At 43.8% G+C, this 12,500-nt stretch overlaps 1 protein-coding gene across 15 annotated transcripts in view; it reads left to right on the forward strand.

The window, feature by feature from the left end:
* The window catches only part of pleca (plectin a), a 264,642-nt gene that overhangs the window by 225,876 nt on the left and 26,266 nt on the right, over positions 1-12,500 (forward strand). For 14 of the 15 annotated variants that reach the window (XM_063185990.1, XM_063185997.1, XM_063185999.1 and 11 more), the window contains 14 exons: positions 1-19; positions 1,686-1,779; positions 2,658-2,812; positions 3,395-3,515; positions 3,968-4,219; positions 4,766-4,843; positions 5,395-5,556; positions 6,152-6,256; positions 6,944-7,039; positions 8,093-8,218; positions 9,619-9,771; positions 10,323-10,477; positions 10,864-10,990; positions 12,273-12,456. The exon at positions 1-19 is cut by the window's left edge and continues 109 nt beyond it. In XM_063185990.1, the coding sequence (XP_063042060.1) occupies positions 1-19; positions 1,686-1,779; positions 2,658-2,812; positions 3,395-3,515; positions 3,968-4,219; positions 4,766-4,843; positions 5,395-5,556; positions 6,152-6,256; positions 6,944-7,039; positions 8,093-8,218; positions 9,619-9,771; positions 10,323-10,477; positions 10,864-10,990; positions 12,273-12,456 (1,827 nt within the window). Of the gene's footprint in view, positions 20-1,685; positions 1,780-2,657; positions 2,813-3,394; positions 3,516-3,967; positions 4,220-4,765; positions 4,844-5,394; positions 5,557-5,618; positions 5,648-6,151; positions 6,257-6,943; positions 7,040-8,092; positions 8,219-9,618; positions 9,772-10,322; positions 10,478-10,863; positions 10,991-12,272; positions 12,457-12,500 lie in introns of those variants that run through there. The other variant, XM_063186005.1, reaches the window with a different exon arrangement.

Raw genomic sequence — 12,500 nt, forward strand, 5'->3', positions numbered from 1 at the left:
TGAGGACCGAGTTCGAGAGGTAATCATCCAGTTAGATCAGTGATTCTGAAACTTTTTTGTACAAAGCCCCCCTTGGTCTCATCATAATCCTCCCAACGCCCCCTTGACCTAATCATGAGCCTGCCATCGCCCCCCTTAGTATTGAAAAATAAAATATACTCATGCTCCCCAATGGGAACTAAGCACCGCCCCCTCTCAGCTCTATCCTTCTCAACGGCCCCCTGGAGCTCCCCAACGCCCCCTGGTGGGCTGTAGCGCCCCCGTTGAGAAACACTAAGTTAAATAATCAACATTTCATCAAGTTTTATGCAGACTTTGAAAACAGAACTGTCAAGTTCGAGAGGTAATCATCCAGTTAAATGATACACATTTTACCTGTCCTGTCTTGCACTCTATGTCAGTCTGTGAAATGTCAGTCTTATGTCTATGTCTTGGCATGGTATAGAGAGAAAACGTAATTTAATTTCCCTTGTATGACTTGTGCATATGAAGAAAGTGACAATAAAAGCTGACTTGACTTGACTTGACTTGAACATATCATCAAGTTTTATACTGACCATGAAAGCAGAAATGTCAGGTCTTGAAATGCACATTAAGTCAATCAGCCATAGACAAGCACAGTACAGATGCAACAGACGCATTTCACTCCAAGTTATATTTCACAGTATTTTTTATGCGTGTGACAATTATGCATCCTTGAATATACAGTGAATGTAAAACTTGTTGGCACAGGCTTACCTTTTGCTGCCTGGAAATTATCATGACAGCACAGTTGTATTATCGAACTAAATATGTTTCTACTTGCTAAATGAAATGCAAAACACCTCTCCCCAAGTCAGGTCTATCTGACTGAGGTTAATGGGACAGAATAGAAAATACCGTATGTAGTCTGACTACAGATGTGACACAGAGTCCACTTTACCAGCAGGATCTGCACGTACTTTGCCTCGCTCTTAGCAGTTTTTATAGTTTTTTGGCTTTGTTTTTGTGTTATTATCGTCTGTCTCCAAGTAATTGGTCATAAACGGATGCCTCAGCCTACTGTCACAAGACTCTGTGTGTGTGTGTGTGTGTGTGTGTGTGTGTGTGTGTGTGTGTGTGTGTGTATTTGTGCGTCTGTGTGTGTGTGTGTACTGGGCAGGCCGTCATTGACCCAGTGGTGTGTGTGTGTGCGTGCGAGCATGTGTGCGTGCGTGCGTGTATTTATGGGCAGACAGGGCAGGCTTCATTCAGACAGTGATCAGAGGGAAACACCATACTGGGTTTTACTGTAGTGAGCCAGCGCAGCTTAGACCAGTTCAGTATTAACAGCAGGGACTCCCAGCAGCATGGCTTTCTATGGGGACTGTCATGGCCTACCATACCTGCTCCGACGAAGGGGGGCGCCGTAAGTGTGTTATGTATAGCACTTCTGACTGCTCTGTTTAATTTCATGTCTCTTTTAGTTCTGATAGGAGATACTGTGTTAGTTTTCAGACTCTGAAACTTCAGATTCTTAGAGGAAGAAAACAAGAGTGTCTACAAAGTATGAAATTGGACGATGTGTCTCATTGCTAGTTAAAGCCATTTTCGGACATTGAGAATGTGGTGATTTCGGTGTGGGTGACTGATGGTGGTTTGTTTTTGTTTTTCAGAAAGGTTTTGGTATGGCTGACGGTGGTCTGTTTTTTGTTTTTGTTTTGCAGGATGGAGCGTCTGCAAAGGATTGTGGGTAAAGTGCAGATGGAGTCCGGCATCTGTGAAGAGCAACTCAACCAGGTGGAGACCCTGCTGCAGACGGTGAGAGGGACATTAAATTATTATAGTATGATTAAATAAGTTTAGTTTCTATTCAATGATTTAGTTATTACTACTATTATGAATTATAGATTAATTGAAGATTTCATATGTGCGCACACCGGTAAGACCGGATGGATGGATGGATGGATGGATGGATGGATGGATGGATGGATGGATGGATGGATGGATGGATGGATGGATGGATGGATGGATGGATGATGTATGGATGGATAGGTGTGTAGTTTGCTGAATGAATGGGTGAATTGTACCGCTAGAAGGCAAATTCAACTAATTGGTATGAAATAATTTATTTTTCTTGGGTGTGTTTTGTTTGTTCCTACCACTCGTTGTACTTTCTGTTGCACAGAATTGTGACTCAATTGCATTTTATGTATTGAGAGTGGGGGTCCCTTTCAAATGATCTTATCCCGGGTCCAGTAGAAGCTGTTAGCCGCCCTGTTCTCATGTATCTGTGCCCTTGTCTGTGTGTTTCTACCTGTCTTCCTGTCTCGGCAGGATGTGAGGCCCTCATCTCATGTGTCCTTGGGTATTTCTCCAAGTGAAGTGTGCTAGCCTTGCTAGGACGAATTGCACCCATTTTTCCAATTGTATCAAATTATTAATTACAGTTAGAACTAGTTATTGGATAGACTTTGGTGAAATCCTCAAATGAGCGTTACTGGTCTTCCTGCCTTGTCCGGACATGTGGACCTGTTCTCATGTGTCTGCCTGGATGTTCGACCCTCTTCTCATGTATCTGTGTCTCTATGTGTCTCTCTGTTATCTCTGTGTGGCTACCTGTCTGGCTGGACGTACGGTCCTGTTCTCATGTTGTATTTTTGTCCTGTCTCTCTCTCTCTCTCTACCTGTCTCTGCAGGACGTCCGTATGTTGAGTGCAGGTAAGCCGCCGCAGCACACGGGCGAGGTGGAGTCGGACCTGGACAAGGCGGAGGGCATGATCCGGCTGCTCTTCAACGACGTCCAGATGCTCAAAGATGGCCGACACCTGCAGGCAGAACAGATGTACAGAAGGTCAGAGATGTGGACCTGCTGAATTGATAATCACACTAATACTGCTACTACTGTACCTGCTGAATTCATTATGATACTACTACTATTACTACTACTACCACTACTACTACTACTACTACTATTACTACTACTACTACTACTACTACTACTACTACTATTACTACTACTACCACTACCACTGTACCTGCTGAATTTATAATCACACTACTACTATTACTTAGCCTAGCGAGCTAAACCCAATTTGTGGCCTCTAGGGGCGTCTAGAGTTCTAGGCTAACTATTACTACTACTGCTACTACTACTACCACTGTACCTGCTGAATTTATAATGATACTACTACTTTGTACTACTATTACACTAGTAGTACACTTTGTACTACTATACTACTACTACACTACTACTACAACAGTGATTGGTCTGTTCCTCAGGGTGTAGGCTACTGCCTTCACCAGCGGCTGGTGAATAAAAATAATAATAATAATAATAATAATAATAATAATAATAATAATAATAATAATAATAATAATAATAATAATAATAACAATTATAGTTATTGTTGTTATTGTTGCTATTGTCTCTCAGGGTGTACCGCCTTCACGAGCGGCTGGTCAACCTGCGTAGTGAATACAACCTTCGTCTGAAGTCAGGCGTGACCCTCACTCAAATGCCCATGACCCAGGTGGCACAGGTGCCTATGGCTCAGGTAATGCATTACATTACATTACATTACATTACACAGGTGTCTATTACCCAGGTAATACATTACATTACACTTAGCTGACACTTTCATCAATGCAACTTACAGCTGTTTAGGTACAAGGGAATTGGTTACAGTCCCTGGAGCAATGTGTGGTTAGGTGCCTTGCTCCTAACTAAACATACATAAGACATTGACAGAAATCACCAACCCACACACACACACACACACACACAGACACACACACACAGACACACAGACACACAGACACACACACACACACACACACACACACACACACACACACACACACACACACACACACACACACACACACACACACACACACACACACACACACACACACACACACACACACACACACACACACACACACACACACACACTACTACTAATAATAATAATATGAAACAAACTGTTTTTTGTCGTTCATGTAGGTCCCCATGAACCAGACCTCCATGGGCATGCAGCAGCAGGCGGCGTCGCGCGTGCGTCCCGAGCTGGACGAGGTGACCCTGCGTTACGTCCAGGACCTGCTGGCCTGGGTGGAGGAGAACCAGCGGCGCATCGACGGGGCCGAGTGGGGCAGCGACCTGCCCACCGTGGAGTCGCAGCTGGGCAGCCACCGCGGCCTGCACCAGTCCATCGACGACTTCCGCTCCAAGATCGACCGCGCGAGGGCCGACGAGGTGAGACTGCAGAGCCGAGCCCACCACTGTCTGTCTGTCTGTCTGTCTGTCTGTCTGTCTGTCTGTCTGTCTGTCTGTCTGTCTGTCTGTCTGTCTGTCTGTCTGTCTGTCTGTCTGTCTGTCTATCTATCTATCTATCTATCTATCTATCTATCTATCTATCTATCTATCTATCTATCTATCTATCTATCTATCTATCTATCTATCTATCTATCTATCTATGCCAGTGCAGTATTCATTTTAATTGCATTGGCTTAAGTCAGTAAATTGAGTCAATCACTGTCAGTCAATACCACTGTGGAGTCCCAGTCAATAGTGCCGTGACGACCACGAAATTTGCCTCTTGGTTATTGTATTTAAGAGAGATTAGTTTGTACTCTGCAGGACTCATGAAAATGCAGTATTCATTTGAATTGCATTAGCGTACCTAAGTCAACGAGTTTGGTCAGTTAGTCAATAACACTGTCGTGCCCCAGAGTCCATCAACGACTTCCGCTCCATATAATCATAATCATAGTAAATGTTAATTTTTTCTCCTCCCCTCAGAATCAACTGACCCCCGTCAGTAAAGGTGCCTACAGAGACTACCTGGCCAAACTGGATCTGCAATACGGAAAACTGCTGGTGGGTACAGCACACCTCTTTCACCTCTTTCACTGCAATTAGGGAATACACACATGTACATAAAACATTACTGCTGGTGGGTACACCTCTTTCTAGTAAGTGAAGAATTCTTGCACTCCTCCTTGGTCAGGTGCGTAGGAGTGGAACCCCTGGGTCACCAACGTTAAAGCAAAGAAAGCTCCCACACACTGTTCACATTTGCATGGTTTACTGCGACGTTTCGGTCTACTGACCTTCTTCAAGCAATTCAATTCAAGCAATTCAAACTTTTTTTTTCTTTCACCTCTTTCAATGCAATTATGCAATTGCAATTATGGAATTATGCATTAGCCCCATAATTCGCGACATACCACCAGCAGAACACTATAATAGTTATTAAATAGTCATTCTGACAGCTGACCGTGGAAGTGGTCGCGAAAGTCATGGTCCACCTACTAATGACTCAAATAAGCATCGGCTGACTTGGGACAGTGATTAATTAGACTTTTAATCCTACCTAGAGCCCCTTAAATGTGTAATAATAATCCCTCTCATCTTCTCTCTGGGTGCAGACCTCCAGTAAGACTCGTCTGAAGAGTCTGGACGAGCTTCAGGCGTTCGTGATGGCGGCCACCAAAGAGCTGATGTGGCTGGACGAGAAGGAGGAGGAGGAGGTCAACTACGACTGGAGCGACCGCAACACCAACATGACCGGCAAGAAGGACAACTACTCCGTAAGTCATACTATAGCATTAGCAACAGGAACACGATTTGTATAGCACATTATCATACACCAACATGACCGGCAAGAAGGACAACTACTCCGTAAGTCATACTATAGCATTAGCAATAACAATGCTGCTGTTTATGTATAAACATGACGTGGATAAAAATTAAAAAAATCCTCATTGTGAGGTGCGTTTAGCTAATGCCACTAATTTATGGACTAAATGGGCATCTACTCAGTGGTGAGCCTACAATGATTTGCGAAAACCACTAATAGTTTGTTATTATTGCAACATTGTGGTAATAGTGTGTATATACGGTAAAATAACACATATTATGTCTATATTTCGGGTCAATAATACCACGGCCTTTGTAAATGAACCGAGCGGTGGTTCAGAAGTCTGTTCACTTGGGGCCACATACAGCCTATTTGGTCTTACCTGGGCCGCACCAGTAATGGCTAGGGTTTGATGCGACTAACGTAAAGGTGTGTGTCTTGTCAGGGTCTCTGATGCTTGAATTACGGTCTGTGAGTGGCTAGGGTCTGATGATGTCATAATGTGCGTTGCTAGGGTCTGATGATGTCATAATGTGCGTTGCTAGGGTCTGATGCGTGAGCTGGAGCATCGGGAGAAGAAGGTGAACACGGTTCAGGCCACCGGAGACAGACTGCTGAAGGAGGGACACCCAGCACGCAAGACCATCGAGGTGACAGACACACACACACACACACACAAACACACACACACACACACACACACACACACACACACACTCACGTTCTCTCTCACGGTGGCGATATACTTTTACGTGGCGATATACTTTTTTGTGGCGATATACTTTTACTGTAATGTGCATTTATGTGTATAAGTTCTTTGTGTATGTTTGGATTTATGTATTTATGTAAGCTGACGGGACACCTCAATTTCCTTTGGGATTAATAAAAGTACTCTACTCTACTCTACTCTACATACGCACACACACACACACACACACACACACACGCGGAAACGGTTATGGGAAAGGATGTAGGAAAGGTGTTTGTGTGGAGATGATCCATCATAAAAAAAAGCAAAAACTTATTCACATGTTTCCATTGCCTATTGTACTGTAGTTCATATTGTATGGCTTTTCACTCTTGTGTCTCTCATCAAGTCAAGTCAAGTGAGCTTTAATTGTCAGTTTCTTCGTATGCACAGGTCATACAAGGAAAATGAAATTACGTTTCACTCTCTACTATGAAGGACATTCACAGGACTGATATTTACAGACTGACATCAAAGTGCAAGACAGTCTCTTATTCATCGTCCCTCTCCTCTTCTCTTTTTCTCTCTCTCTCTTCCTCTTTCTATCACCCCTCCTCTCCATCTCTCTCTGCATCTCTCCTTCCATCAGGTCTTCACTGCAGCTCTTCAGACCCAGTGGAGTTGGATCCTTCAGCTCTGCTGCTGCATCGAAACTCACCTGAAAGAAAACACTGCCTACTTCCAGGTATACACATGCACACACACGCGCCACACACACACACACAGACACACACACAGACACACACACAGAACCTCAAGCCTGTTATGCCTAAAACAAATGACTACGACCACACACTGTGGCCGAAATATATATCAAAGATTGAGTTGACAACCAGAATGGTGATAATGATGATCAAATTCTGTACAATCATCACAGATAACACAAGATGTATTTTTTATCTTTCAGTGCAGTGTAATTTGTAAGCCTGCGTGTATGAGCATATACCTGGCAGCCATAAATTAAGATAATTAGTTTGCCATTGTAATGCAACACGCTATTGTGGCCTAGCTGATGACGCACACATACGCACACACACACGCGCACACATGCACGCACTCCCGCACACAAACACACAGAGATATTCTATGGGGAAAGATACAAATGCCCAAAAATACATTCATATGCAGATGTCAGGCCTATTTAAAGTCTTATTGGTAATAATAATAGAAAGCAGTAAAGCTTCTCTGGCTCGGCACAGCACATGGTGTCAGTGAATCAGTGTCCATAAACTAGGGAGTTACAGTCGTACCCCAGCTGTCTTTCTTTCTCCCGCACTGCACTGCAGTTCTTCAATGACGTGACAAAGCTTATGAGCTAACTGTCCTATACAGTAGTGAACCTCAATTCCTCCAATGCAGTATAAAATGCTGTGTGCTCTACTCCTCTGCAGTATAAAATGGTGTGTGCTCTACTCCTCTGCAGTATAAAATGGCATGTGCTCTACTCCACTGCAGTATAAAATGGTGTATGCTCTACCTCACTGCAGTATAAAATGGTGTAGACTCTACCCCACTGCCGTATAAAATAGCTTATACTTTGGCCCTGCCGTGGCCAACCGGTAGGGCACTCGCCTGCAATGAGGCTGACCCAGGTTCGATTCCCGGCCCGTATCCTTTGCCGACTCCCAATTCGCCTCCTGTCCACCTCTCACACTGTCCTATCAAATAAAGTCGAAAAAGACCAAACAAAATCTTCAAAAAAAATAGCTTATATATTCTTTATATTTCTCCACTGTAGTTCTTCAACGATGTGAAGGAGGCGCAGGACCAGCTGAAGAAGATCAACGACACCATGAAGAGGAAGTACGTGTGCGACCGCTCCATCACCGTCACACGCCTGGAGGACCTACTGCAGGACTCCGCGGTACAGTACACAACCTACACTTATAATACAATATAATATAATATACAATGTATTTTATTTTTTATTGTGACAAGCACAACGACATTGGGCATTCCTTGTTGAAGCAATAATAAAATGTAAAAAATACAATTTTAAAAAGAATAGTAATGTATAAAAACTATGCTTTGGTAGCATAATTACCGGTAAATAATTACCTGCTACTGGACTCCGCGGTACAGGACCTACACTTCATGGCCCTATTGGCCCTAGGACTCTCTTAAAGGGACAGTTTGGTCAATTTCAACATGCAGTTGTATTGCTCACGCTACCCTTGACTTGTCAGTACCTAGTGATGCCACATTTTTCGGCTCAGCCCTTTCCGAGATATGAGCAATTCTAATGGGGGCAGCGTTTGTTTACATTTTTAAAAAATGAAACATAGGCCAACTCCAAATATTTTCCCAAAAGGTACTGCTGTTTGCTAGTTGTCTGCTGATGTTTTATAACCTTTTGGATGTTTTTGGGAATAAATAAAAATGTTTTTTTGAAATGTAAACAAAGAGCTGCCCCCATTACAATGACCAGGATCTCGGAAACGGCTGAAGAAGAAGAAAAAAAAATCTCAGGCACTGACAAGTCCAGGGTAGTGTGAGCATTACAACTGCATGTTGAAATTGACCAAACTGTCCCTTTAACCCCTTAGTGCAGAGCCTATGTTATAACCTGCTACTGGACTCCGTGGTACAGTACAGGACCTACACTTCATGGCCCTATTTTGAATTGAATTGAAAACTTTATGACAGACTCACAATGTTCCATATAAAACACATAAAAGCACATAAGGAACAAACAGGGACATCACAAACACCAGGCCATTAGGATACATAGACATCAGTGCTTCCACAATACAGAGAAATATCACTCTGCCTGGTATCAGAAAGTGCACATTGTTTGACCCAACAAGTCTACCCATAAATCTATACATAAAATTCCTCAGCAGTGCATGAAAAGTGGGGACATCACAATTAACAAATAAAGTGCTTACGCTTGTCCCTATTGGCCCTATGACTCTCTAAGTGTTGAATTAACCCGTTAAAACACGGCGTTATAAATTTGTTGTTACTAGAATGGCAATGACCGAGTTATAGTGCATTACTAAAGGCCCTGTGTTATGTCATGTCATGTGTGTGTGTGTGTGATTGTGTGTGTGTGTGTGTGTGCGTGCATACGCACATGTGTGTGTGTGTGTGTGTTTGTGTGTGTGTGTGTGTGTGTGTGTGTCTGCGCGTGCTTGTGTGCGTGTGTTTGTGCGCATGTGTGTGTGTGTGTGTGACTGCGTCTATGTGTGTGTGTGTGTGTGTGTGTGTGTGTGTGTGTGTGTGTGCGTGCGTCCGTATGTGTGCGTGTGTGTGTGTGAGCAGGACGAGAAGGAGCAGCTGGGTGAGTTCAAGACCCATCTGGACGGGCTGAGCCGGAGAGCCAAGACGGTGGTGCAGCTGAAACCTCGTAACCCTGCCAACGCCGTGAAGGCCAAGCAGCCCGTACAGGCCGTCTGCGACTTCAAACAGATGGAGGTGAGGAGGACAGGGTACATAAGTCTCCACCCCTTCCTGTCGGCTCATGGGGCCTGGGAAGTGGTCTTACGACTAAAGGAAGCTAAGGACAGCACTCTTCAGATATTTCTGTGTTTATTCACCCAGAAACGTTTCGAGCAGAGCCCTTCTCCAACCTGCTTTTCTTAAATGCAGATACTTATTAAGAAACTTTATATATTCTTATCATTATTATTATTATTATTTCCTATTATTTCCTATCTACTTTTTTTCTTTTACTTTTTTTTTGGGACTCTATGAGCAGGGAAATTTGGCAAAAGGCAGCACCACCGAAAAAAAGGCAAAAAAAGCCCTGAAAAATGTTTTTTTTTAAGTGTAATCCTATAATCAAACCCATGGTCTAACAGTCAGTACTGTCTGTCCTTCAGATCACAGTGATTATATCATGACTCTGTTTGACACTATTACGACGCTGTCATGTCAAGCGTATGATGCTGCTGCCGTCAAGTAATGTGTACTGTTATCCTATAATCAAAGCCACGGTCTAACAGTCAGTACTCTTTGTCCTCCAGATCACGGTACACCGCGGCGAGGACTGCACGCTGCAGAATAACTCTCAGCCCTACAAGTGGAAGGTACGCAACCCCAAAGGAGGAGAGGCCACCATGCCCTCCGTCTGCTTCGTCGTGCCTCCCACCAACAAGGAGGCTGTGGACAGCGTCACCGAGTGAGTACTACTGAGTCTGACTACTGAGTGTGTGTTCCTTCTTACTTTAGAATTATTTATAACTATAGGGAAAACTCTGCTTCAGCGAGACAGAAGGCGTTTTCAACTGTTCAGATGCGCTGACAATGAGTGAATACTCGCATGCAAATTCTGATCCCTCAACAGGCTCTACACACTCCTGCGCGTGCTGATGTTTTTTCGTCAACCTTGTGAGCCCCTGCGCTATAAGCGTAGTCGACCCTTTGGCTGCGCAGGCAGACTGCTCATGGCTGCCTCCCCTCTCACGACACAGCGGGCTATTTAAATATTCATTCAATCTTTTCATTAGCTTATATAAAGCGCCTCTTCTCTACTCTAAAGCGCATCTACTCTTGTCTTCTCTGCAGGCTGGACGGGGGACTGAAGAGGCTGTTCGTCCTCTGGCAGAAGCTTCACGTGGACATGAAGAGTCTGTTGTCGTGGCAATACCTCACGAGAGACATCCAGCTCATCAACTCCTGGAACATCTTCATGGTAAACAAAAACAAACATCCTCATGGTAAACAAAAACGTGCCTGGAGCTGCAGACAGAGTTCTAGAACCTCGAAAACGTTGTTTACTGTAAAGCTGGACTCCAGTTACACGACTTTAAAAAAACTGCATTTTGATGTGGGGTTCTACCACACACATAAGTACATTGCAACCAATAATTTTGTCTCTAATCGTAAACAGACACATAATACCCAACATTCTATTTTGAGTCACAATTATCAAACATGTGTTACAACTACGATTTGCAATTGGCATCTCCTTAAACCGATGAAATCTTAGAACGTCACAGAAGGAATCTTGGCCAACATCTTGCGATTCTGCCTGAGAAGTGGTGTTTGACTGATTGTCATAAGGGGGGGGTTTCGGATAGCCTGGCGACGCCATCCATGTACTCCACCCAAAGATTTGTCTCGCAAAAGCCTCGAGCTCGGTTCTCTCAGTGTTTTTCGCCAATCAGCAAACAGTTGAGAGTGGTGACGTAGAACTCACCCGTGAGCTCCGTTACTGATTGGTTAAGGTAACTATATTCACACTTTCGTTTTGTTATTTGTATACTTTTGCGACGCTATAACGTAACAGGCATGGTAATAAAGCACAATATGGGTTTTAATTTGAGTTTGGAACTTAAATTAATTTAAATGATAAGATCAGTAAGATCAAACCATCTCCCATCGTCCACGGAGACGGATTCCTCATTGCTTTTGCCAGACTGATTGACGGAGTCAACAGTCGGCTATTTGCCCAGGCTAGGTTTCGGCACAGAAGCGGGCAGATGGTTTGGTAGTCTAGCTCAGCATTAGAGTTCCAGAAGTCTGTGTGAGTGATTGACAACAGCTATGCCTGTGTCTGTTCCTCTCAATTTATTTGAATTAAAATATATATTTTTTAAATATTAGAATCTATTTCTACATTTACAATTCAACCTTTGCAATGCACTATACATGGGTTCTAAATGTTTGTTTTAACCTGACTGTGCGAACCTATCTGCGCACAACTCAACCTCTGATTGTTGGAAACTGTCGAACAAAAAATTAGCTCACATGGTTGGCTGCCAGTGTCTTGCCCCTCCTCATAACATTGTGTTTACAAACACTGGGAACCCATGTATACTGTATTTACATATGTGTCTAACATGCACACCTGCATCTGCTTTTCTCCAGTTCAAGACCCTAAAGACAGACGAGTATCACCTGGCATTGATATATTGTATTTACGTATGTTGTCTATCTAACATGCCATACCTGCGTCTGCTTTATCCACGTAGTTCAAGACCCTGAAGACAGACGAGTACCACCTGGCGCTGCGCAACCTGGAGCTTCACTACAGCAACTTCATGAAGGACAGCCAGGACTCCGAGCTGTTCGGGGCCGACGACCGGCTCCAGGCCGAGAACGGCTTCCAGTCGGCACGGCAACACTACGACCTGCTGCTGCAGTCGGTCGAGCAAGGTTTGTTTGTTTTGATTAGATCCCCATTAGCTTTTGCTTTTAGC

This window comes from Engraulis encrasicolus, chromosome 20, assembly GCF_034702125.1.
Source record: "Engraulis encrasicolus isolate BLACKSEA-1 chromosome 20, IST_EnEncr_1.0, whole genome shotgun sequence".
In the NCBI taxonomy this organism is placed as follows: Eukaryota; Metazoa; Chordata; class Actinopteri; order Clupeiformes; family Engraulidae; genus Engraulis; species Engraulis encrasicolus.